This window comes from Pogona vitticeps, chromosome 3 (assembly GCF_051106095.1).
Source record: "Pogona vitticeps strain Pit_001003342236 chromosome 3, PviZW2.1, whole genome shotgun sequence".
NCBI classification, from domain to species: Eukaryota; Metazoa; Chordata; class Lepidosauria; order Squamata; family Agamidae; genus Pogona; species Pogona vitticeps.
The window spans coordinates 167,477,391-167,505,329 of NC_135785.1; the positions used below are offsets into that span (position 1 = coordinate 167,477,391).

Consider the following 27,939-nt stretch of genomic DNA (forward strand, 5'->3'; position numbering starts at 1 on the left):
AATAAGTGTTCGAAATGTAAAATATAGGAGGGTACTTTCAACCATGTTAGGTAGACAGGTAGGGAAGCAAAAAACTATTGGAGATTAGTATATATGAAATGTTGGAAAAAAGGTTTTTTTCTATATTGTGAGACATAATTTAAACTGGAATTGTGTTAATTGAGTATTATGTCTGAGATTGTAGATATAGAAATGAACCATTTGATAATACATGTAATTACTGTAACTATAATATGGGAAACATTGGAAGAAAGCAGAAACACAGTCAGCTTAAAAAAGACGCAAAACTTTGGATGATTTTATAGCTAGACTTGAAATATGGACTGGAAAGCATAGATAAAAGAAGAACGTGAGGGTCCAATCAGGGAATGGAGAGATTAGTAACTATAATAATTCTGATAAAACCTATTTTGTTATTTTTTTTAATTATCTTTTTATTCTAGTAGAATTGTATAAGTGGATGTAAAACTACCCTCTCACTCTTTGGAATTTTACCCTTCTCCTACCCCAGCCATTTATCCCCAATCCTATCCCTTTTGAAAATGAATTAAAAGGTTAAACCGGGAAAAATTGGCAGTTTTGTAGTGTTTATGTCAATTTTTTTCTTATACTGTACTGGCTGGCATATACTCTATTCTCCATCTGGTTACTTCCTCTCATGACTAAGTAAACTATGGGTTTAATAATATAATTTGTTTAATCATATTCAATTCAGTCATGTCGAAAATTGAAGTTGCCTAACTAAATCTCTATTTACAACACAATAAGGCTTGGCAAGAGATAAGCTTTGGACCAGATCCCTGGTCCTCTAAAGAGTGCCGTCAGACTTCCCAGAAATGAGACTGCTTTCTAGCAAGACCTTTTAAAGATGGCAAGTGGTGGGACACTCTGGTAATAGTTGTTGAAGCTGCAATAGATAGAAAACAGAGAACTGGACTTAAACATACAAATGTTATTCCTTTTCAGATTTTTACATAGACAACAGTGATTGCTATCTTACCAGCTTCTTGCAATGTTTTCTCAATCAGACCAGCTGGTTCAGACTTATGTGGGTGACACTTAAGCCTGACACTCTTGCATTTGTGAAGCTTTGGTGTTTCTTCAACTTGGGGGCCCCCTCTAAATAGTTTTGTTGCAAAAGCTATATGTCTTTGGTTTCCCTTTGGTATTTTTTGGTTCTCCATTAACTTTGACAATGATATAGAGTAATGTCAGTTGGTGAATTTCCTAAATGTGGTAGGAAACAGCAAGGTTGTGTCTGTTGTTCATTGTGAGTTCTCAGGAGGCTTTTATGACATCACAAAAAGTAGACTGAAGAAACTGCCTCAGCCACCAAGTGGGCTGTAAATTGGCTTTCAACTTTATCTATGCCAGTTTGGAAAGGATCCATACTAGATTTTCATTTTAAATACTGTGTCTTGAGAAAGCTTTGAAAGTTTCACAATCATGAGAAAAGACCATATGAAGTGTGTCTTCTTGATATTTGACAATAAAGAATATCTGCTACAGAACTGTGTTGTGTAAGTTAATTGTGCCACTGCCATTTTTGGTTACTCTTTTCCTATCACTGATTAAGGTGTGTTCTTCGAGAGGCAAGAGTTGATGGAGAAAGGCTAAGGCTTGTGTTACTCATTGCTATAACTGCTAAGGTGACTTAATGTCAGGTTTGGCTTTTTGAATTTAGATCTGGCTACTGAATTCAAGAGCCAAATTGTCCTAGGGCAAGTGAAACTGTCATTTGACAAAACAGCCAACAAATGAAATAAAAAGTTACCAATGACTACCAATGGGAACGGGGTATTCCTAAATATAGCCAGTACAGCGGGGGCGGGGGGCTTTTGAAAATGAAAGGAAAAGCAAGAAGACAGTACAAGTAATTGTTTTTTATGAGGCAAAAGCAAATTGAAAGAAAAGGATGCATCTGGTGCTAATCCCATTGAAGAACTACTTGTCCTCCTCATGGTGTGCTGAACTAAATGCGGGATTATCTCTGAATCCATCCATATTCTTTTTTCCCCCCCAAAGCAATAATCACAATTTAAATTTCAAAAATGTATGTTTAGCTATGTGTCATGTAGGCAAGTATTTTTAAATCAAATTCAAGTATGCTAAACCTGACACAAAAACAGGAATATTATGACATGTACCTGAGCTCTTAATCTCTACTGGATTTTGTCCTTATTTACCAGGAAGATTAGTGAGAATGAAGAAGTCAAATTTATTTGATTATGTCCTTTTTTGAGAAACTATTAAACTTACAATTTCATAAACAAGAAGTAGTGACCAGAACATTATGGGAACATAAATGAAGTCATGCAAATTGTGATGGCAAATTGCCATTAATTAATGGGATCTCAGTTGCTGCTGGTAATATCCTTATTGTGCAGCTGGACATGTGACTATAATTGTTTATTAGCAACATTTTGGTAACAAAACCTACATACTGTAATTTGAGATTGATAAACAAATAGCCAAGGAGTACCTTACTACTTTAAATGAGTCCAAATCTCAATTGAAAACAATGCAGTAATGATCAGAAGTCAACATCGATTTGTCAAGAACAAATCCTGACAGAATAATCTTCTCATTTTTTATGAGATAACCTCCCTGATAGATGGTGTAGATGCTGTAGATGTAATATATCTTGACATCAGCAAAGCCTTTGACAAAGTGCCGCATGATATTCTGATTAGCAAGGTAACTAGGTGTGGGCTGAATAGAACAAGTGTCAAGTGGATTCGCAGTTGGTTACAGAATTGTACACAGAGAGTGCTTATCATTGATTGGCTCCTTCTCAAACAGAGAGAAGGTAACAAGTGGGGTTATCACAAGCCTCAGTCCTTGTGCTCTTCAACATTTTTATTGACAACTTAGATGAGAGAGTGCAAAGAATATTTATCAAATTTGCAGATGGCACAAAATTGGGTGGAATAGCTAATACCTTCGAAGAGAAGACCAAAATTCAAAAAGATCTTAATAGGCTTGAGCACTGGGCTGAAAACAACAGAATGAAATTTAACAGGGATAAGTGCTAAGTTCTACACCTAGGAAAAAAACACAAATGTACAGCTATAAATCCCCCCTCCCCGTGAGCTCGGTACTGACTTCAGAAGGACGGAAAGCTGAGTGAACACTGAGCTGGCTGTCAGAATGTGCTGTGATCAAAGCTGACTGTGAGCAGAGTTTCGACTGTAATGCAGTTTAACCTCTGTACCACAAGGCAAAGAGGCAAATGCTGTTTTAGAATGCATTAATAGAAGTATAGTCTCCAAATCATATGAAGTACTGTACTAAGGTTGCCCTTGACATTTAGTCCAGTCCTGTCCAACTCTAGGGGGCGGTGCTCATCTCTGTTTCCAAGCCATGGAGCCAGTGTTTTTGTCCGAAGACAGTTTCCGTGGTCACGTGGCCAGCACGACTAGACATGGAACGGCGTTACCTTCCCACCGAGGTGGTCCCTATTGATCTACTCGCATTTTACATGCTTTCCAACTGCTAGGTCAGCAGGAGCTGGGACAAACGATGGGGGCTCAGTCCATCACATGGATTCGATCTTACGACTGCTTGGTCTTCTGACCTTGCAGCACAGAGGCTTCTGTGGTTTAACCCACAGCTCCACCATGTTCCTATGAGGTACTAATTTCCCTCTATTTGGCACTGGTTAGGCCTCAGAGCACTGTGTCTAGTTCTAGACACCACACTTTAAGGAGGATGCCAACAAACTGGAGCAAGTTCAGAGGAGGACAACAAGGATGATTAAGGGGCTAGAAACCAAGCCTATGAGGAAAGACTGAAAGAACAGGGCGGGTTTACCCTTGAGAAAAGAAGACTGAGGGGAGATATGATAGTAGTTTTCAAATACTTGAAAGATTGTGATACAGAGGAGGGACAGGATGTGTTCTCAATTATCCCAGAGTGCAGGGCACATAGTAATGTGCTCAAGCTATAGGAAGCCAGAGTTAGGCTGAATATCAGGAAAAAAACTACTTTTAGAGGTGTACAACAATGAAGCCAATTACCTTGGAAGGTGGTGAGTGCTACAATGCTGGAGGCATTCAGGAGAAAGTTGGAAACACTCTGTCAGAACTGCTTTAATTTGGATTCCTGCATTGAACGGGGGTTGGACTCAATAGCCTTATAGGACCTTTCCAGCTCCCTTAATCTATGATTTTATGTTGAGTGCATACAAATAAATGAGAATCAGACTGCTGCCTTAGCTGATCAATTTACTAATTAAATTGATTAAAGCTCACAAAACCTCAGGATCCAGATAATTCTTCATCAAGTAACCGCTACAGCTAATTCCATTACCATCTGTACCTTAATAAGGTCCAACTTTTTATTTTGAAAAAGACCAAGCATTATTTAGGTTATAACATATACACCCACACTTTTCAGAAATAAACACTTCTTTTAATTGGCAAATAGAACACACAATGCAGGTCATTAGTATTTAATTAAAAGACTATTAAGTTACAAAGGCATTAAAAAACTGGCATTCAAATAGCAGTTCAGGACACATAGTACAGTTCTTCCTGTTGGCAGCTGATAGGATGTAAACTCTCAATTTATAGTCTTCTAATATAGTATAATACTAAGAAACTACAGTGAAAACCTGTAACCATTAAAAAACAGAGGTTGCATGAAAGACCTCATTGCTTTTTTACGGGATATGAACACAATGGGACTAAACTGCCAACACATACTTTCAGTATTTCTTTTAAGCTCCAAACATCTGGAGGGTACAAAGAACTGATTCAAAAACACCATTATGCAGAGGCACAGAACTTCACATCAAGCTGAAAGTTCATCACTTATGGTCCAAAAATAGTCCAACGTATCTTATAATGTCTGTCGTATTACCTGGGCTTCAATTAAAGCCCAACATGCATTGAACCAAACTCTTAAAGAAAGGCTATGGTTTACAACTAAACAGCAAATTACATATATAGGCCTAAATCCATACTGCTCAAGTGGCCATCTGCTAGAGCAATGAGATTTTCTCCCCGCTCCCTGCCGCCCTCCTACACTACCCAAGAACGTGCTCTTGATTGTTTCCTATCCTACTGTAGTTCAGTTCTGAGGAGGCAAGAGGGATCAATATAGAGGGGGTGGGAAAGCGGCCCTGTTACATCAGTGGAACAACTATGCTGGATCTTGGCCATAATGAATATGTGTGAAAATATTTAGATTTTAAAAAGCACACACATCGTTTTGGTTCTAGACTGTTAGTCACATTATGAACTGCTGGATAGGTCAGCGGTTTAGGTCTCTGGCTGTAGAGCCAGAGGTTGGGAGTTCAATTCCCACTGTGCTTCTTTGACAGGGGCTGGACTTGATGATCCACAGGGTCCCTTCCAGCTTTGCAGTTCTAAGATTATTATTACTCAGGTAATTCAAAACTACGGGGCTTAAGACAGTTATACATCAATGGGACTTATGTGCAACTAGGTTTGGGTCCAAGCCAATATATATTACACACGTACACACAAATCATTTCCTCATTCCCCTACTCAACATTTATTTGTATTTATGAGGTAAAAAAAATCATTTCACTTCATTGACACTTGTATCATGTTGACAAGGTACAGCCATGTGTTAATGCAATTTAAAAAATACAACAACAACAATAACAACACCGTATCTCTATGTCTGAAACACTTTTGTGTTTCAGTTTTAAATGCTATTCAGGACAAAAAGCCTTCGCATTCTCTTCTTAAAGTCTCTTTACGCATCACTTTGTATGCCGAGAGGCCCATTTCCCCAAATGTTCTTTCCCTGCAGAGTTAAGGCAATACTATTTTCTAAGCATAACATACTACTCTTACATTACAGCTCTGTCCCTCTTCAAGCCTGCTTCACAGGAATGTCATTTTCCTACATGAATAATATTTTCTGTGTAGGGAGCACAAACCATGTGTAGAGATCGTTGTGCAATAATCTTCCTCATGTGCATCCGTTTCTCTGCCTGAAATGCGATGGTCACCTAGGTTGCAGCAACCAGTCTTTCTAGAAAAAGTATTCTGAGATAAATGCAACAGTTTCCAGCTTTTCACATTTCCCTGAGGAAAGAACCTGGTGAGGTCCAAAACAAGCTGGGATTGTAGTGGTACACAGCAAGTCCATTTTCATCTGCTGGTTTTATACCTGCTTTCTACTGTACGCACACACAGGGAAACAGGAGCATGATCCCTCATTACACATGTGGCAGATTGTTCATGGTGCAAACGCCTTTATTTCCTACATAGAAATATTACAGATATAGGAAATGGGCTACATTTAATGTGACTCTCCAAACAGGAGAAAAACTGTAATTCAGATATCATATTTCTTTGATTAGTCTCCATGCTTCTTGTACTATTTACACTTTGTTTATTTGCATTATTTAGGTTTATGGCACCACTTCATAGCAAAAATAGAAATTGACTGAATGTCTTGGTGGAAACAACTTTGTATCTCAAAAATATCAAGGAGTACCATTAAATATTAGAATTTATTTTAAAAAGTCAGCTTTTAACCAAATATTATGCTGCTGATGTTGAAATACCCTGTTCTTTAACCTGGCTTGGAAAGCAGGCTGCTGTGTGAGGAGAGTACACTGAAAGCCACAGAGGCTTCCTGTCACTAGAAAGCAAAGTGCTGCAAAGCCTTCTCTACTTACTCTGTAGCATAGCACAAAAGTAGTTTGCAACCCCCAAAAATATGAAATCTAGAAAAATGCTCTCACTCATATAAAGGATTGTGGAAGCTGTCAACAGGAAGTCCACAGATCCTGATCATTGAACTGATCACTAGATCTCAAGAAAATGGAGCAAAGTTTAACAAAAACCAACCAACCAACCCCCCCCCAAAAAACAAAAAGAGCCAACCCCAAAACAACTCCCAACACTCAACACAACATGTATGACAAAAACCGCCAAGAAGGCAGAGTTCTTTCATCTGTTTACATCAGATGAATAAAGTGCATAGCAACTTTTGTAACAGTTCTTGGAAAGACACACACACAGAGAAAAAAAACACTTAGCAAGCCCCAGCAAGCTTGACACTTGTTATGTACATCTTGCTACAGGTGATTTTTCTCTTTCTTTCATTCTTTACAATTCAGTTCTTCAGCAGCACCATCTTGTGACTTCCTTCAACATTCAGATGGAATGTGCTGAGATTTCTGACTGCTGCCGTATGTAACTCTGAAAGCTCTTGTCACCAATAGGATGCTCCCTGGAGAAGGAGAAAAAGGGCAAAGGAGAAAAATGACAACTTGATTTAAATTTTGCACAGGAAGAGACTGCTCTTTTGCTCTAAGCAAAAGAGCAGCAACCACAACAAAATCAAAGGTAAAGTGCTTCCACCTTTTTGACTCCCAGAGAAAAGTCTGGCATGAAGACATTGTAAGAGGAACTCCTGGTTGTAATTCTCTGGATGAGGATTTGGCAAGACCAGGATAAAACAAAATCAGGATAACATTTAGATTGGGCATCCTTCAGTCTCAAGAGACTACGGTAACATGCTCTGAACAGAGGACTTGGAACAGCGTCTAGTGTGGCTGAGAAGGCCAATTCGAGAGTGACAATCCCTGCCACATTGAAGACAAATGCAAACTGTTCCCTGTCCAGCTCCCTGATTATGCTGGTTTTGGGACTGCCTCTTTGCCTCAGCCTGCTGGACAAGGGTCTCTTCAAATTGGGAGAGGCAGTGATGCAACGCCTGCCTCCAGGCTGAACGCTCAGATGTCAGGGTTTCCCATCTGTTGAGGTCCATTCCTAAGGCCTTCAGATCCCGCTTGCAGATGTCCTTGTATTGCAGTTGTGGTCTCCCTCTGGGGCGATTTCCCTGCATTAATTCTCCATACAGGAAATTTATTGGAATCCGACTATCAGCCATTCTCACAACATGCCCAAGCTGTTTCAGTAATGTGTACATGCTAAAAATTCCAGCTTGTTCTAGGACTACTCTATTTGCAACTTTGTCCTGCCAGGTGATACCAAAAATGGAGACAACGCATATGGAACGTGTTCAACTTCCTCTCCTGCCGTGCACAAAGGGTCCAGGGCTCACTGCAGTACAGGAGTGTGTTCAGGACACAGGCTCTATAGACCTGGATCTTGGTATATGCTGTCAGCTTCTTATTGAGCCATACTCTCTTTGTGAGTCTAGAGAACATGGTAGCTGCTTTCCCTATGCGTTTATCCAGCTCGACATCTAGGGACTGTCAGAGATTGTTGAGCCAAGGCACACAAAGTCAGGAACAATCTCCAATTCTTGTGCAGAGATGGTAATAGAGGAAGGTGAGTCCACACCCTGGCCCATGACTTGTGTTTTTTGTTCACGCTGATTGTTAGTCCAAAGTCTTGGCAGGCCTTGCTAAAACGATTCATGAGTTGTTGGAGGTCTTCAGCAGAGTGGGCAACAACAGCTGCATCATCGGCAAAGAGGAAGTCCCACATGCATTTCAGTTGGACTTTGGTCTTTACTCTCAGTCTAGAGAAATTAAAGAGCTTTCCATCTGATTTAGTCTGGAAAGAGACACCTTCTGTTGTAGCCTGCTTCAGCATGACAGCAAAAAAGATCCCAAACAGGGTTGGCACGAGGACACAGCCCTGTTTCACTCTGCTTTGGATGTCAAAGGGATCTGATATTGAGCCATCAAAAATTACAGTGCCCTTCATTTCCTCATGAAAGGACCTGATGATGTTAAGGAGCTGAGGTGGACATCCAATCTCGGGAAGTATTTTAAAAAGGCCATCCCTGCTAAACCCAGGATAACATACTGAGGACCAAAACACAGTAGGCAGGCAGCTTTGCACTTAGAAGTGGAGCTGATGTAAAGAGTAAAGGATGTGTGATTTTCTTTAATGTTTTTTCTCAGTTTTCCAAGTTGCAAATTAGTTTGCTTTTGTTTTAGTTTTGATCATCAAGAAGAAACAACTAGATTCCATTGACTGGCTGGCTGGTTTTGTGAACACAGCAGATTTATAAAATATCTGTAGTGGCTAATAACATTTTACCACTCCCTAATGCTCCTGACTGTGTAAGCTGCTCTTTTTCAGTGTTTTGAGGGGCAAAGCATATGCTCTGACACTGAACTGCAGCTTTTTCCCAAAGGTTACATGACTGGCCAATGTAATAACTGAATTTAATCAAATCAAGTTCTCCCACCATCCCCAAAGTATTCTGCACATGCAAGTCCGTATTCATCATAGCAGGTGCCTAAAGGCAGTGATTCAGTAGGGATAATTTGCAGGACTTGTTTACTACTAACCTCTTGCTCCCAATGAAACTGTAGCTGGCTCCGGTGCATTTGAAAAAAAATGTTTAAATATGACTACCAACAGTTGGTTTTAAAAGCATTGGGAATGACAAATCTCATGTACACAAAGGTACGATTCAATCCCCTGCTTGGAAGCTGAACCACAGAAGAACAGTTGAGCCCCAGGTGGCCCAGACCCCACAAGTACACTGCAGAACAGTTTCTTCTGCACAGTGGTTTCAGATAACTCATGCAAGACAACAAAGTCACAGACTATTGAAAAGCAACAAACCAAGAACACACATTATTTTCAGGGTGAGCAGAATGGCAAGGAAACAGCTTGCAGTGCTTAAGAGTAATGTAAACTTACTGGCTTCCATACTTTGTCTTCTTGAACTTATCCCTCTTGTACTGGGCATGTTCCTGCTCTAGGTTTTTAACACTTGCAACAATCTGCTTTAGTGTCTTGTAGGTCTCCTGAGGGTCGTCGATGACAAAGGTTGAGTACTCTTCCTGCTCTGGCCCATCATACACAGATTTACTGCCACAGGCCTCTGTTAAAAAGAAGGAGGGGAGGGGGGCTGTAGCTCATATTTATGGCACTATAATAGATTTAAAAGCATCACTGCTGAACTGACACCAAGGTAATTTCTAATTAGCAGTAAGAGATTAAACACCAAAGCACAACTTGGAGAAGTTACTTTTTTTTTCTAATTAGAGCTCCCAGAAGTTTCCACCAACCATTTTGGTTGGGGAATTTTTGAAGCTATTGTGTTAAAAACCTTTCCAAGCTCTGTCCTGCAGTAAAATGAACATAAAGATAACCATGCTCCACAAGTCTAAAATCCAGTGTAACACAGGCACCATTCAAGTACCTCTGAAAGGTTCCAGGAGGCATGAATTTGACACTCTCCTATGTATGTTCATAGCATCTGGTATTTTGAGGTCATCACCGTTTAGTCATTTAGTTGTGTCCGACTCTTCGTGACCCCATGGACCAGAGCACACCAGGCCATCCTATCTTCCACTGCCTCCTGGAGTTGTGTCAGGTTCATGTTGGTTGCTTCGCAGACACTGTCCAGCCATCTCATCCTTGGTCGTGCCCTTCTCCTCTTGCCATCACACCTTCCTAACATCAGGGTTTTTTCCAAGGACTCTTCTCTTCTCATGAGATGGCCAAAGTACTGCAGCCTCAGCTTCAGGATCTGTCCTTCCAGGGAGCACTCAGGGTTGATTTCCTTTAGAATTGATAGGTTTGTTCTCCTTGCAGTCCAGGGGACTCTCAAGAGCCTCCTCCAGCACCACAATTCAAAAGCATCAATTCTTCGGCAGTCAGCTTTCTTTATGGTTCAGCTCTCACTTCCACACATCACTACAGGAAAAACCATAGCTTTGATTATTCGGACTTTTGTTGGCAAGGTGATGTCTCTGCTTTTAAGATGCTGTCTAGGTTTGTCATCGCTTTCCTCCCAAGAAGCAAGCGTCTTTTAATTTCGTGGCTGCTGTCTCCATCTGCAGTGATCATGGAGCCCAAGAAAGTAAAATGTGTCACTGCCTCCATATCTTCCCCTTCTATTTGCCAGGAGGTGATGGAACCAGTGGCCATGATCTTAGTTTTTTTGATGTTGAGTTTCAGACCATTTTTGCACTCTCCTCTTTCACCCTCATTACAAGGTTCTTTAATTCCTCCTCACTTTCTGCCATCAGAGTGGTGTCATCTGCATATCGGAGGTTGTTGATATTTCTTCCGGCAATCTTAATTCCAGTTTGGGATTCCTCCAGTCCAGCCTTCCACATGATGTATTCTGCATATAAGTTAAATAAGCAGGGGGACAATATACAGCCTTGTCGTACTCCTTTCCCAATTTTGAACCAATCAGTTGTTCCATATCCAGCTCTAACTGTTGCTTCCTGTCCCACATATAGGTTTCTCAGGAGACAGATAAGGTGGTCAGGCACTCCCATTTCTTTAAGGATTTGCCATAGTTTGCTGTGGTCCACACAGTCAAAGGCTTTTGCATAGTCAATGAAGCAGAAGTAGATATTTTTCTGGAACTCTCTGGCTTTCTCCATGATCCAGCGCATGTTAGCAATTTGGTCTCTAGTTCCTCTGCCCCTTCGAAATGCAGCTTGTACTTCTGGGAGTTCTCGGTCCACATACTGCTGAAGCCTACCTTGTAGGATTTTGAGCATAACCTTGCTAGCGTGTGAAATGAGTGCAATTGTATGGTAGTTGGAGCATTCTTTGGCACTGCCCTTCTTTGGGATTGGGATGTAGACTGATCTTTTCTAGTCCTCTGGCTCGAGGTACCCTTCTTCTAAATGAACTTCCACGAGTGTCATATAATTCCTCTTGTAAAAATACCACAGGCATTGGCCAATAAAATGAAAATATATTAAGGAATAACTGCAACTTGTACTTTTCATTTAAGATTAAATGGGGAGAGAAAGCTAAAGCCCTGCCTCTGCCATGGGTCTGATCTACACCAGCACCTCTTTGGGTTCTAGGAGTGAAGTTCCCATTGCAGCCATTCAACCTTTGCTCCCAAAGCAAGTAAGGATCACAGGCAAAGGAGAGTGACGTTCTGGCCTTGGACCATGGCAAGGGCATAACTTAGATGCCCTCCATGAGTGCCATTCTTTGGTAGAAAGGCAGGATATAAACCCAGCAGACAGACAAGCTGCTTCTAACTGATTGTGAATTTAATAGGCTTCCAAGGTACGGTGCCAGCCTCCAGTGAATTTCCATGGCTGAATAAAGATCTCAACCTCAGCCTCCTAACACTCTTATCTACTAACCACACAGACTCTCTCTCTCTCTTTTCTTGAATGTTAACCAAAGCCCCAGAGTAGGCTCCCAGACCAGATCTTGTACTCCTCTGTGTCTGTTATTTAGCCAAAAGGGAAAGTCATACAAGAGCCAATCAAGTGATTCACTTTGCATCTAATTTGGTCTTAAGAATCCATACATGCCTGAAGCAATACAGCTTCCTTCCTGGAAAGAGCCTGGCTTTTTCAAAGTACAGAAATAAGAGCAAAGGGATGAGCAGCTCAGAAATGGAGACAGGTTGTAGGGGTGCAATTACATAGGGTCAAAGTCGGTTTAAATATATCTGAATCGACTGGCTTACATCCCACCAAGTTATATTTATATTATCGCTGAAGATAGCCTGACCCTTCCCTGTGCTGAAGCAGAATCTGAGGTTTGGCAAAGTGTAGTTCAAAATAGTTCTACAGTGTGCCAAGAAGTGCAGTGGACATATGATTCTCCCTCCCTCTGTTTACATTCATTTAATATGCCATCTGTCTAACATTCAGATTTCATTGACAAATTAAAACCAAACCAAACCAAACTAACATCGCTTGAATAGGCCCTCAAAACATTTGTGAGAAAAAAAAACATGCAATGAGATAAGAGATGCAGCAAAAATCTAATTGCTTATTTAGATTTAACAACCATGCCCGCTTGTTGATTCTGAACAAATTACTAGCAGTATATGGCTGCTATAGGGCTTGGCAGTTAAATACATACTTCAGAATCATCATCTGATATGGAAAAAATTAGGAGTTGCAATTATGGGTGAAAGCAAAGTGCTATAATTGCTTATGAATATGAAAAAAATTACATATTGCATACACACATATGTAATGTATAGTAGGATTTTTTTTGGAGCAAGATAATCTTTAACACTGTTTTCTAAGATTTTCACTGGCAAAGGAGTGAAATGCATACTCACCTTGCATTTTCTCCAGTTTAGTCATATACAAATTGAATAGGGAATAGATGCGTTCAGTCTCTCTGTCTCCATCAATGTCTAACTGTATATTTGCTGGCAGGCCCCTACAAAATCATTTAGATAATATTAATATATTTAGCAATTCTTTTATCTTCATTTCCTATGGTTTAAAAGCTTTTGAATAACTGAAGAACCAAAGTTCAAAATGAAACACTGCCTGAAATCCTCTGTTGGTGTAAATTCATGCTGGAAGATGTCCTCATCAGGCAAAGAATGTATTATATTTAATTTAATTTAATTAACATCCTCCCATCCTCCACATTTGGGTTCTGAGGTTCAGGTATCCCTTTTGCCCTCGGGAAGTTTTTGACAGCCTTGGGATGGAGGGGTGCTTTTAATATTGGAATACTGTTGCCAGATTGCCAGCAGCAGTCTGAATCCATCAGTGGGACTGCTTCACAGTGGTGATTTTCCAATAATTAAGGTTCTTCCCTCTCCCCTCACCTCCCCATCCCGAGGCTCCCAAAGGCTTCCCAAGGGCCCCTCGGAACTTGAAAGTGTGGTCAGGAAGAGTTGTGCTAACAGGATTTCAACCAATATAAGTTACAGAAATGGGATCCATTTTAAACATACGGAGTTAAATCCAATGTTAGTCCCAACTGGAGTAAATCCACAGAATATCAAGGGCTTAAATAAGCAATGGCAAACAAGACCAAATCATTTCAATGCATGTACTCTGTGGGACTAACACTGGATTTATTAGAACAGATATTTTGAGAACTGAACCACTGAAAGTGATCTATTGCCAGTACTGTATTGAAGGAATGGATAATTTGCAGTCAGTTAATAAATGACTGTTTGCTTAATTTTTAGTTTATGATTAACTCAGGAATTCAACCACTTCTAATAGTGGTTTCAGAGAATAGTTAAATATGCATATAAATAAAACATTTGGAAAGAAACTTTTTAAAGGGAATGGGCCGTGGGCTGTGGCATTCTCTTAGGAATTTCCACTTGCATAAGAGAGAAAAAGGGAGACTTTTTGACAATGTGGTAGAACATCACATTTGCTGGATGTTGTCTTTGTAACTACAGTATTTAAAACACTGAAATCTATCTCCTCATTAATTGGAGAAATATTTTAGCCAGTAAGAACATTTCTAAAACTAATCTGTGTGATTAATACGTTATTAACACTGCAGCCATAATAAAGCTGAATAAAAGAAGATTTCTAAGATTATCCAGTATTACGAAGAGAGCATGTACGCAGACAGTGAAAGGAACACTAGGATGACAAAACAAGGTGGGAATAATTTATCACATGCCAACACAGACCTGCCTGCTCAAGATTTAGCATCCTTTCTCAAACTTGCATTATCTATAGCTAGCCACTTCATCATCAAAATGCTTAAAAAGCAAAATTTAGAATAGGCAACATCCTAGAAAGTCCTTACCCAGTGCAGGGAGTACAGCCAGGAGTATTATCTGCTGTAGCTTTACAGCACAGCCAGTGCCCATTAAGATATGCAGAGGGATGGTAGACAGTGAGACGCTTCTTGTTGCACTGGCTAACTTTGGTGAGGATATCAATCCAGTCCTTGGCCTCAACACAATTATTTGCCTGGATGTACAGGACTCTTTCAGGCTGAATTACCTGGAACATCTGAAAGGCAGAAGATGTATGTGTGGAGGGGGGAAGGAGTCAATGATACACAAACAAGACCACTTAAATTCTAGAGAGAGAGGTTTGATTGAGAGACATCTTTAAAATCGTGGTTGGTCCACTGGGTTCAGTGCCAAGATTAGACCATGGGATTATTAATTTTAATTCTAGATCCTTTGTCATGAACTTTGTATGAGCATCTTCCACAGCAATAATATGAGAGCCATGGCTAAGCAAAGATAGAACCTTCAATTATTTTGGCTTCTTTTTCAGATTTCTAGCTTCTACCATGACTCTGAGTGCTGAAAATAAGTCAAAAGAACCAAAGTTTCTATCTTTGCCCTGCCATGATAGTCAGCTGGTGAGGCCCACAAGTCTAACCTACCTTATAAGACTAAAATGAGATAATCTCAGTTTCTACTCCTTAAGTGGGGAGGTGCGGAAAATGCAATGATGGTAGGTAAGTAGAGTAAGTTTCCTATAATTTTCATATTCCATTCATATATAAAGGCCTGACTTAATGAAATCATATGCGCAAAATTTTAAAAATAATGACTAGGACAAGCAGATACAATCTTATAGAAATGTCTCTTTCTATAAAATATGTACCATATTTTTCCGTGTATAAAATGAGACTTTTTACTTAAATAATTAAAACAAAAATTGAGGGTCGTTTTATACACGGAAGGCAGCCGCTTTCCCTGCCTTTTGAAAAGCCACAGAGTAAAGCAGCCATGAAAGGGCATCAGGATCAAAGGGGCACGTGTGCGCTGCCCTTTCATGGCTGCATTACCCATTTCCTAAGCTCCACAGGGCTTAGCAAGCGAGAAACGGCACCAGGAAAGGGGAGGATGATCAAAGCAGTGCGAGCGTGCAAATTTTCTAATTTGGGGGTTAGAAAAGGGGGGGTCGTCTTATACTTTGGGCCATGTGATAAATGGAAAATATGGTATTTCAGTTGCTTCGTCTTCAATTATAATTTTATTTTTCTTCATTTATTTAAAATATCCCATCTTTGCTACCACTGTAATCAAAATAGTTAGACAGGGTTTTTTTTAAAAAAGAAAACCTAGTAAATCTTCAATAATAGTATATATTGTGTAAGTCAGAGGAGGTTCCTCTGTTGTGTTTACATACTTTTTATCTGGACAATTTTGCTTTCAACTTTAGAAAATATATATCCCAGCTATTTATTTATTTATTTATTTATTTATTTATTTATTTATTTATTTATTTATTTATTTATTTATTTATTTATTTATTTATTTATTTATTTATTTATTTATTTATTTATTTATTTATTTATTTATTTCCCACTCATCTAGACCAAAGGTCTACTCTGTAATATGAGATGCAAAAATGCATAAATATATACATGTAACTCATAACTTAGACATACAGATAGAAGAGATATCATTTTGTATTAGCTGTGAATACACATAAAGCCCTCCTTTAAAAAAAAAAAACCCAGAAAGCAATTACTGTAATCTTATTTACATTTTGCAGTTCAGTTGCCCCATGTTGCAGGATGTTTGTCTTCTGAGGCTAAATAAAATAATTTTACCCCTGGGAAACAGGCAGTGTAATCATAAGGCAATACAATAAAGAAACATTTGTATAAAGTAAGGGGGTGATTACATAGCCATATAACCTGCTGTTTAGTCCACCGTGGGAACGGGCTGGTTTGCTCCTAAAGCTGGCAATTAGATGACGTCTTTGCTGGAGTGAACCAGGCCGCCCCCAGAGCATTCCTACCAGCACCTTTCTGGCCCATCAGGGAATTCTACTTTTTTGGTGCAGGTAGGATTGCTCTGTTTAGCTTAGTTACCAGCACCTGTGATCACTGGAAATTAACCAAAGTGAGATGGTAGATTCAAGCTTCCTGCTTCAATCTGCTGGTTCCTTTCAATTTCCCTGTTATCATTAGTGAATAGATAGTTTAAATCTATATATAAAATATCAATTTATATATTTGATATTTTTGGATATGAGCGGATGAAATTATATCCAAGGTTTGATATATATAGCCTTTAGTCAAATAATATATATTAGGACAGCACCGGTACACTGTACCTTTTAAAGAAAATTTAAAATGTATTTATTCATTTATTATTTTGACTTCTGTCCCACCTCATCAGTGTGAATACTCTCTGGGCAGCTCACAATGCATCAACATATAATGACAATAATACAAACAAACAAACAAACAAAATGCAATAAATACAGTACAATCCTGTCTAGGTGAATCAATAAAATCTGCATGCAAATGAATGAAACATTTTTTTAAATGAACATACCAGGTCAATTAGTTAAAATACTAGTAAAAGGCAGCTTTATATAATTTGGTTTCAATTAACTTCCTGAAACTGAGAGGGGTGACACCCGGTGAACCTCTGTAGGAAGCTTATTCGAGGGTGAAGGGTCCATGACCAAGAAAGCATAGTTCCTGGTATTAGCTCATTTCGCTTCCTGAAGTATCACAATTTTTAACATCAAGCACTGTGGGGAGTGGGTGGGACAGATACCTGTTTTGTGGGACAGGTGTTCCAACAAGTATTGAGGTGCTAAACCATTGAGGGATTTATGTACATAGTCCATTCCATGGTTATTTCCTTTGTTGATTTTATGAGCCACAACGGGCAAGGACCTAGAGAAGAGGTTCCGGCTTTGCAGCATGCAAGTGCTATGCCCTCATCCCTCAGGCCATTCAAACTGAAACTGATTCAGTTTAATCAGACCAGATGGTGCCTTGGACATCTCATTCAGATCTACTGGTATCAACAAAGGAGTTAAGGTCTCGACTGATGCCTTCAACCTTTGACCTAAAATGGGTTGCCTGCCAGTCAGTTACAATTAACAGCATTTGGATGTAAAAAATGTTTTTGTCTGGGAGAAATAAGGCTATGGACCACCTAGAAAAGTTCCACCTCTGATTAGAAGCAGCCTCAATTAGTTGGATATTGTGGCTTATTTTAGTGGCAAATTTCTTATGATCTCTCTCAGAAGTTTCCCTGAGAGCTGCCAAGTTGCACTCCATGCTCTCTAGCCTTCTTTGTCATTGCTTCATTGCCTTTAACTCCTCCGTGAACCACAGAGAAGGCCAGGCTCTGCAACAAAGAGGGCCTTTTAGAGTCATTGAGTCTAAGGCTCAGGTCGCTCCTAAATACCAATGACTGACCAGAGCTTCAAGAGGAGCATCAACCATATCATCTGGAAAAAAAATTCCTAAGACATTTTGGAAACCAGTAGGACCCATCAGTCTTCAGTCTTCCTCCTGGAAGCAGGAAGAGAAACGAGCAAGCAGGGAAGGGGATTTTTCCCTTCCTACCTTCGCTCCCCCCCGCTTTTTTAAATCCCTGCCAAAATTGACTTCGCAGACTTAAAAAAAAAGAGGAAGGAAGGAAGAACGACGGGTTACCCACCTGTAATTGTAGTTCTTTGAGCAGTCTTCTGGTGAGTCAAACCCTGGGTGATCCATGCCTGTGCAGAACGTCATTGGAAAGTTCTAGAGCTTCTGCAGTAGCAAAAAACACATTAGAATAAGGCCCCTCCCGCCTCGTATAAGTACCTTGGCGCCAAGAACAGTGGGGAGGATGGGCGGGATGTGTGAATCACAGAGGTCCACTTGAAGAACTACAATTACAGGTGAGTAACCTGTCATTCTTCTTCATGACCTCTGTGAATCACACCCTGGGTGACTAAAAAGGTGTCTTACCCAGAGGCAGGGTGTCACACTGAGGTAGAGGCTAGAACAGCACGTCCAAAGGCCACATCAGACTTTTGCCAACGATCAAGTCTATAATGCCGGATGAAAGTGGACAGCTGGCAGAGGCACATGTGGCCCAGGTGGCAGAGGCACAGACATCTAGAAGAGGTACACCGTGTAGGAATGCCATAGAGGTTGCCACTGCTCTGGTGGAGTGAGGGCGAATCACCTTCAGGACTGGTTTGCGTGCCAGCTGATACATGAGGTGAATGGCTGAAGTTTGAGACGTCACCTGGCAACCTTTAGTAGGTGGTCGGTGACTTATGAAAAGTCGAGGTGAACGCCTGAAAGGTTGGCTGTGTTGGACGTAAAAGGGCTCTCCTAACATCTAAAGCAGGCTTGTCCAACCTGCGGCCCGAGGGCCGCATGCGGCCCAGGTCGGCTCATAATGCGGCCCAGTGCAATTTTTTATTTTTAAAGAAATTCCAAAGTTTCAAGTTACACTGCCGGCACTTGCGGCTGAAATACGGCTGGGGCACATCACAACAGTGGGGGGAGGAGAGGGAAGGAAGGAAGGAGTGGGAGGGGAGGGGAGCTGTGTGACTGCATTGTGCCATCCCCATCAATAGGTGGACCCCCTCCCGGCCCCATAATGCTGCCGGAGTTGAAGCTGGCAGCCTCTGCTGTCTGAGATCGCAGCTGCTGGTAAGCACACTTGGAGCAGGGCTACGGAGGACGGCTAGGGCTGCCCCCGCATGTGGCCCAAACCAAATTTATGTGCGGCCCAAACCAAATTTTCATCTTCTAATGTGGCCCAGGGAAGGTGAAAGGTTGGACACCCCTGGTCTAAAGTATGGAGGATTTTTTCTTGAGTTGTGGACGATGATGGGAAGAACGATAAATGGCTGAGAGAGATGGAACTGAGATACGACTTTGGGGAGGAAAGAAATATCCATGGATAGTTTGACTTTGTCCAGAAAACTGTAAATAAGGATAGTCGTGACATAAGGCTGCTAAATCATTAGCTTTTTGAGCTGAGCTGATGGCGATGAGGAAAACTGTTTTAAAGGTAAGTAGCCATAAATCAGTTAAAGCTAAAAGTTTGAAATGAACTTTAATAAGTTGTTGCAGTACTAGTGTTAGTGACCATTGCAGGGAAGGTGGTGGGTATCTGTGTAAATACGAGATAGACCTTTAAGAAAACCTTTCAATGTTGGATGTTTGAAGAAATCAGCTGCCGGAGAGTTAAGGGGCTGAAAAGAAACTCTCAAGGAAGAGAGGGAAATGCCGCTAGACTTGAGATGTTGTTGTGTTGTGAGATGGGTTGTAAGGAGTAAATCTGAGGAGTAAATTTCTTATTTCCTCTTGTAGGGTTGGAGATGGTGGAGTGATAACGTGTGTTGCCACAGGAAGTTGGAAGAAACGGATGCGGTAGCTGTCGCAGATGATGGACATCTATACATCTATAGTGATGGATTCCCAGACAGGTAGGTGTTTCCAGAGGGCAGGATGGTTGGAGTGGGTGTGCGCTCTCGGTCATGGTAGTGTCAAACATGATGTTTGGGCTTGCGGTTGATGCACCTAGTAATGGGTTGTTGGCGGGGTTTATTTCTTAGATTTCTGAAATAAGGTGTATAAGATATTTGTTTTGGAGGATGATGTTGGAATTTTTGATATGAGCTGTAGGGTTGTCTCCACTGATTTTGTTGGGGGTGTTGTGGGTAAGATGGATAAACTCCCCAACATCTAGCTGCTGATCTTTTCTTTTGCATGTTTTCCAAAATATCATCAGTCTCAGCATTAAAGAGGCCTGCGCCATCGAATGGGAGGTCTTCAATACGTGTGCGGGCATCCTCAGCCAGGCCAGCTGTCCTTAGCCAAGAGAAACATCATAAGGCTACTGAAGTGGCCATTGACTTTGTTGTGGCTTCTAACCTGTACCTAGCAGAAAGCATCTGTTGTTTGGCAACAGAAAGACCTTCTTGTTGAAAGCTTTGGGCAAGTACTTTTTTATCTACTGGCAAAGATTTGACAAAGGTTGACATATTGTCGCAAAGGAAACATTGATATGGACCCATGGCTCCCTGCTAGTTAGTGACACGCATGGTGAATGGTGCTGTTGAATAAAGCCATCTTCCCATTGAGTCAATCCTTCTGTCTTTATTTGGTGGTATGAGGGTCTGTCGATGTCGAGATCCGGATTGTGAGGCTTCGACAAAATAGAGTTTGGAACTGGTTGTTTTTGAAGAAATAGCACTCCAGGATCATGGACTCTGTAGAGGTTATTGATTCATTTAGACATGATATGGGAAGAGGCTGGTTTTATCCAGGATTGCTGAGCAGTGCTGAGTAGAGACGGAAGCACTGAGATGTGTACTGGACTAGTTGTATCTTTAGAGCTTGGGTTGCATAGACGATTGGGTGGTTCTGTCGAAGGAAGTTTGATTTGGAAATTAAGAGACTTAGCCATATGGATCATAAATTGGGCGTAAGTTGGTAAGTCTTCTGCTGGTGATGGTGGGTCGGCATTGACAAGGTTGGATTCTGGTGAGGTAAGTAATACTGACAGCGTCTGAGGTCTGGATCCGTGATCAGAATAATCAGGATTGTGTCAGGAGTTGACTGATTGTCGGTCAACTTTGTTGTCGGTACGTTGAGTGTCATAGTACTGACATTTGTGGCTCATTGTCAATGGAGGCGGCATGTCCATGGGCATTTATTGGTGTTGAGGATTTTCAATACCGAGAGATGTCATCTGAGTGTCCATAGATGTCATTTGATATGGCTGAATGTTGGTGTCAAACTCGGGGTCATAGTGATGTCGAGTTCGATGGCTTGGTTCTATCGGGCGATGGAAATCGTGTGTTGATAGAGGGACAGGACGAGTGTCTATGGACCAGGATGGATATTGAGAATCATCAATATCAAAGCCTGTGCTTCGGTGATGTTGAAACGGAGGTTGTTGATGAGTTGGTAAAGCAGTGGAGTATATAGACACTGGAGATGCTGAGCCAGAGGAATGATTTCCCTCATCTGGATGAGTGGGAAAATATCAGGAGGGTGGAGCTGTAAAAGTCTTGCATGTAGAAGAAAATTGCTCGCCCATCCTGGGTCTTTTAGGTGCCAGGTAGGGAGCAGGTTGGAGTTGATGTGGGTCACGGTGATATGGCCTGTTTCAACACCGATGGCTGTCGAGATTGAGGCCTGCCATGGGAAGGTATGGCTGAGCTGAATAGAGCAACTGGCTGATTGGCGGTTACAGTTTGTCTGGTTGAGGACTGGTCGAGGCAAATGGCAACCCGGTGAGAGTGCTGAACACGGGTCTGATGCGTGATGAAATAAATGGCTCCAGGGACTGTTGGGGCTGATGTCCCTGAGGAGGTCACAGTGGACCATCAGATGTTACCGAATAAGTTGTTGTTGTTTGGAGTCAACCCGGTCAGGTGAAGCAACTACTACGGTAGGGTTGCTCAAAAGAACAGAGTGTTGAGGACTGGGAGGAGAAGATGTTAATCAATCGACTCTGTCATCCCATTCTGGTGATTGGGAGCAGGGTTGATGAGAGGGGATTCCATCATCGTCAGAAGGTGAACGAATAGAGGTTGATTCGGCGGTTTGTTGAGGCTGCTGAGAAATAACTGCAGCTTTAGATTTATGCTGTTTAGGTCTTTTAGGCGGAGAAGGCTCTGGAACAGAAGAGGCTTCAGTGGACATTTGACGTTTAGTGGAGGGTTTCAATATCGAGGATTTTGGTATCGAGCGCTTCGATTTATGGTTATTTGAAGTTTTAGATGAAGTGGATGGAGCATTGGAGTGGGGTGGAGTGGTCGATGGACGTTGTTTTGAGGCTTCAGAAAGAGCCTTGTCCATTGCTCTGGTTTGTGAGGTGGCCTTACAAGGAGATTGGGCCCTTTTGGTTGGTTGAAGGGATTGTTCCCAAAGATGGAGTTTTAATCTGGATAAGCGAGAACGGAGGACTCCGCGCCTGAAATTCTTACAATGCTGGCAGGCGGGCATCTAGTGTGCCTCTCCCAAGCAAAAAAGACACTTGGCGTGGCCATTGGAGAGTGGTATTTTGTTATCACAGACCACACAGTGTTTAAACAGGCCCAAAGGGGCCATGAATAGGAAAAAATAATTTGAGGAGAAAAAAGATGATGGGGGGTGCTGCGGCCAGAGGCTGAGCGAAGTAGAAAAGAAAAAATCTCTGATGATAATGAATTTGACCTAAAAGTTTAAAGGAAAAAAGATTGATAACAGGAAGGAATCAAGATTAAACTCCCTTTCTCTTTTACTCACAGAAGCAGAACTATGAGGCTCTCAACGTGGCGGTTGAAAGAAAACTGAAGGGGAGCTTTGGCAGCAAGGTACTTATTCGAGGGGGGAGGGGCCTTATTCTATTGTGTTTTTTGCTACCGCAGAAGCTCTAGAACTTTCCGACGAGGCTCCATGCAGGAGCGGATCACCCAGGGTGTAATTTGCAGAGGCCACGAAGAAGAACCCACTTAACCTCTTCCTGTCTCCTCCCACTCTCATGAGGAAGCCTTCAGTTTTCTAAAAAAAAAATCTAAATGGTACAGCAGACAAATAGGGTCTCTATGCCATGTGGACACAAAGATTGCACCACATGGCATATGCAATCTCTATGCAACCCTGTTTAGCCCACTCCACCCTGCTCCAGCCCAGTTACATAGCCTCAGAGTATCATAAACCTAGTAATTGCAGGAGAAAAATACTATTAGCATGCTGCAGTTAGCTGAATTCTAATTTATTTCTAGCAAAACAGGCTATTATTTTGAGATATTCACATTGCAGGACTTAAGGTGGAATAGCTATGACATTTTTTGCATGCTGACACAGTGGCCAAAATCCTGCTGCTCTAGATTAGTAAACTGCACGGAAATAGGCCCACTGAATCAATTTTTCCACAAGTTCCATTAGTTCAAATGCTAACTCTAACTGTGACTTACTAAATCCTCATGGATTCAAAGGGCCTACTCTAGTGCAATTTTCTACACTAAACAACAGAATTTTGGTCTACGTGTATGAAACATTCATTTACAAATACAGACTGCAAGTGGATGTTAATAAAGTATAGTTTTTTAAAATGAAGAGAGAAATGCAGGGCGAGCTGCTTACATTTTTCATTTTGAAAGATTCTTCCTCTAATTTTTCTACTGCCAGAATGTTTTCAATTGGAATGTTGCACAGCGGATGGTCACCTATAGTGGGCAATTGCAGAAAAAGAAGCAGGTTGTTTTAAAACTCTGTCTTTTACACACTGATTCCATGACTGTCGAGGAACTAAGTAAAATGACAGTGTAGATTTTAAAGGAATACACTTATTTTACATTACAAATGCTGTAAAATACTAAAAGAAAAACCTGAAGTGCTGCAGGCCATGTAGAATTGAAAATACAATGAAAGTAGCCTTCATTCCTTTATAGCTATTATTTAAAAGAAAATATCAAGAAATTGCCACAATTTCATACCAATATTGCACTTTACACTACCATAAATTTCTGAAGTAACTAGGCAGTCCTCTGTTGTTGTTTTTTTGACAAGATTTTTCTGTTTTTAAAAGTTTGATATTAATAATTGTTTCTTAAAGGCAGCAATAATGATACCTTTGCTCTTCTGATAGGTAAATTCGTGGTTCGTGAGTCGAAACCACCTCCTCTTGAAGTTCTTCATTCCAAACCGTTTCCTCCCTTGTGCCCTCTTGATCATGAACCTATTGCAGATGAGATCACAGCAACATTATCCCTTTTATTTATTTATTTATTTATTTATTTATTTATTTATTTATTTATTTATTTATTTATTTATTTATTTATTTATTTATTTATTTATTTATTTATTTATTTATTTATTTATATCCTGCTCATCTGGTATATTCTACCACTTTGGGTGGCTTAGTGTGACCTCAGAAACAAGTGAAATAAGTCACCAAGAAACACATATGTATGTATGAACTTATATTTTGGATACACTTGTTTGCTCATTTCAGCTAAATACCGTATTTGCCGGTGTACAAGATGACTTTTTTGGCCCAAAAAAAAGCCTCCAAATAGGGGGGGTGTGTCGTCTTGTACGCTGGGTGCACTTCATTTGGGCCAGGAAGGAGCTGCCGCCGTCGCCGTTGAGTGAGTGACGCGGGGTCGCGCCGGCCGGAGAGGAAGGCAGGCGGGCAGGCAGGCGGTCGGTCCGGACGGAGGGAGGGAAGCAGAGCCAGCCATGCCTATGCAGCCAGAGCCCACCGCCCCGCACTGCTGAGCCAGCTCGCCTGCTCGCCCACGCGCCACTGGAGAGCTGCTTCTCCTTCCCCTCCTCCCCCTCCACCGCCCGCTTCCCTTTCCTTCTTGCCCTCGCAGCTGAGCCAGCTCGCCTGCGCGCCACCGGAGAGCTGCTTCTCCTTCCCCTCCTCCTCCTCCTCCGCTGCCCGCTTCCCTTTCCTTCTTGCCGTCGCAGCTGAGCCAGCTTGCCCGCTTGCCACCGGAGAGCTGCTTCTCCTTCCCCTCCTCCTCCTCCTCCGCAGCCCGCTTCCCTTTCCTTCTTGCCCTCACAGCTGAGCCAGCTCACCCGCGCGCCACCGGAGAGCTGCTTCTCCTTCCCCTCCACCTTCTCCGCCGCCGCTGCCCACCCGCTCGCTTCCCTTTCTTTTCCTTCTCGCCCTCCTCGTTGCCGGCCATGAACTCTATATTCTGAGTGGACATGTTGGGGGGTCATCTAATATGCCCAGTCGCCTTGTACGCCGGCAAATACGGTAGTCACTTTTCCTCAGAACTACACCATGCCAGATCACCTGTAGGTGACTCTTGAGGGTAAAAGAGTGCCCTCATAATAAACTTGAGCTTGACCCAGAAGAGTAACTAAATCCTTTCCACATGGAAGGATTTCAGACACATGATTCCCCCACAAAGACTATGAAATGCCACCATTGCATAAACCTTGGAAAGAGTTTGCCTGAACTTTGGAGCAGCACCCACTCTCAATAAGGGCTAAGAATAATCAATAATATAGTATCAGCAACCAATCTGGAAAAAAAATCATTCTGAAAGTCGTTCCCTGTAATCAAATATTAGGTATGTAAGTGTCCTATAGACTCCTCTATGTATGAAGTATTTATAATCTATTTAAATAGATAGCTACACTGGACAGAAAGACATGTCTTACAAATACTCACAAATATATACAATTCTTGTATAGGTAAACTTAATCTGGTAAAAAAAAACATAGGGCATTTTCAAGAGAGGCACAGCTGAGTTATAAAATGAGAGTGGATGTTCAAAGGAAAAAAGAAGAAATGAACTTTCAGGAGGTGTAATACTAGAAGCCTTGAGGACAGAGCTGAATTGTTATCACATTCCTTCTCCTGAACTAAAAGAGCTTTGCTGACACTTGATGGCATAGCAGCTTCTGTTTTTGCTAAGACCAATCAACCTTTGGGTAAAAAGGTACTTACAGACCTGGACAACTGAGTTACTCAATTATTTAAATCTTCACCCGTTTTGTGATAAGTTGAAGTCTTATATATTTAAGATGGGTGCATATATGCACCAACCTTCAGAGTGTCACCACCTTAAAAATCATTTTTATTTCCCCTTTAACAGAAATTGAGCTAAGGTAATTAATTAAAAACAATAATGAATTAAACAGAAATAGGAAGCCAAGATGTTGCACACCGTACACCATTCTATCGAAAAACAAAACAGTAAATGCAAACCCCTATCAAAATGTCAAACTCCAAGGTGGAGCTAGAGGTAAGCTACTGAAACCTGAAATTTAGAAGTATTTCCACAAAATCCCAAAGGATTAGATTTTAGTAACCTCTGGGAGGCAAAAAAGTTAATGCCTTGGGGGGCAATCTTGAGAAGGCATGCCTGTACTCTCATATAATTTGATTTCATTTTCTGTAAGGCCCTGAAGACAATTTCAGCAGATTTTAATTAAAACACAGGGAAGAACAGGTAATTTGAGATAACATTTAAGAATCTTTAGGTTAAATCCCTATCACTTGTGACTAAATAGCTAAAGGAAAGCAAGAGAGCTCTGGTTTATTAGGCTTCTAGAAGACACACATATTAAAAGTAGGTCTTGAAAGTTGTGATGGAATGAACTGTCAGCCAATGAGACTTATATCCAAACTTCAGGGCTTAAACCCATAGGCCCAGCAGATATAGCACTGGAAGTAGCATGAACCAAAACTCAAAGGGTGACAATAAAAGTCTGGATTAAAGGAGATTCAGGAACACAAGAATGGGAACTGGCTCAGCCTGCAGCCCACCTGCTCCATCCACAGCCTGTGTCTGCTGTCCTCTGAAGCTTCCCATGCCTTCATCCATAATTCTTAAGATAGATAAAACAGCTCTAACCAACATTGATGCTTGCTTTCTAATATTTTGCTTTTCCAATGCACATTCCCAAGCATGTTCAGAATCAAATATTTTAAGACCATTTCAAGGGTGATGAAGACGGAAGGAGCTTCCCTAAAGAAGATGAGGACTGTGAATACATTTGGGCGTCCTCTGGGCAATGAGAGCGCCATTTCAGCTGATCCTTCTACTCAAGAAGCACCACTGGACTGCTTCTGACACAAGCTAAGAAGATTGCTGATGGTAACAGCACTGACAGTGGTTGTTTTGGTAATGACCAGAACATGTAGAACTGTATTTAGGAAAAGAAGATTGCCAGTTACTTTATTTGTAGAACTTGGAACGTTAGCACAATTGATTTAAGGTGTTCGTTAAATTAAGCTAATTTAATTTAAATTTATGTAAGGTTCTCAATCAATTCAATTCAAGATTAAATTAGACACTAAGTTATTAGCTGCCACCCTCCCCAAAACCACATGTGTGAATTATCCCAGATAACCTCCTATAAAGAAAAGATCATTAGGAACTTTAAAAGGCCAGTCTCCTCAGTATAATTAGCATTCATGTTATTTTACCATTGTTACTCATGACAGAGGTTCTTACATTCTGTACATCACAAGCTTCAATGGAATATACCTGTATATCAAAGAGTCTGTCACCCCATTGTTAAATACCTACTGATTTTCTTATCAACCAATCAACCAACCATGATCTCTGTATTTTGATGCCATGTATAAATATTTGCCATGTTATATCTTTCTCTTATTATGTCTGAGAAAGTGGACTTGTCCATAAAAGCTCACATTAAAATACAACAGTTAGTCTTTAAGGTGGCACCACATTTTTGTCCGTTTTATTTGTTCTTTTATTTCAATTTTTTAATATTGTTTTTACCTATAACATATGCACAAACTAACACAGCTACCTCTTCTATTACTATGGTTGGCATTTGTTGTTTATTATTTCCTCTTTTAGTAATCTATGCTGGATTGCCCAATCTGGCACTTTCAAGATGCCAAATCCTATCATTCAATTGCTGGGTAGGAATGGTATATGTAATCTAACACATCTGGAAAAATGCCAGCTTGGTGAACACTCCCCTCAAGAATGGATCTAAGCAGCTGTTTGATACAGCTTTGTTGCTCTCCCCTCATATACCCACTTCACACGCTGTGAACTCCACTCCTGGTGCTGTTGTTGCCATGACCAAT

General features: G+C 41.0%; 1 protein-coding gene across 10 annotated transcripts in view; it reads right to left on the reverse strand.

Annotated features, from left to right (window-relative positions):
- Positions 1-4,391: 4,391 nt before the first annotated feature.
- The window catches only part of RASA3 (RAS p21 protein activator 3), a 189,435-nt gene continuing 165,887 nt past the window's right edge, over positions 4,392-27,939 (reverse strand). For 6 of the 10 annotated variants that reach the window (XM_072994575.2, XM_072994573.2, XM_072994572.2 and 3 more), the window contains 7 exons: positions 23,981-24,087; positions 23,493-23,575; positions 16,145-16,192; positions 14,439-14,647; positions 12,985-13,088; positions 9,618-9,801; positions 4,392-7,218 (listed from right to left, as the gene is read on the reverse strand). In XM_072994575.2, the coding sequence (XP_072850676.1) occupies positions 7,143-7,218; positions 9,618-9,801; positions 12,985-13,088; positions 14,439-14,647; positions 16,145-16,192; positions 23,493-23,575; positions 23,981-24,087 (811 nt within the window). In that variant the 3' untranslated portion in view covers positions 4,392-7,142. The remainder of the gene's footprint in view (positions 7,219-9,617; positions 9,802-12,984; positions 13,089-14,438; positions 14,648-16,144; positions 16,193-23,492; positions 23,576-23,980; positions 24,088-27,939) is intronic. The other 4 variants (XM_020783990.3, XM_072994574.2, XM_072994577.2 and 1 more) reach the window with 3 other exon arrangements.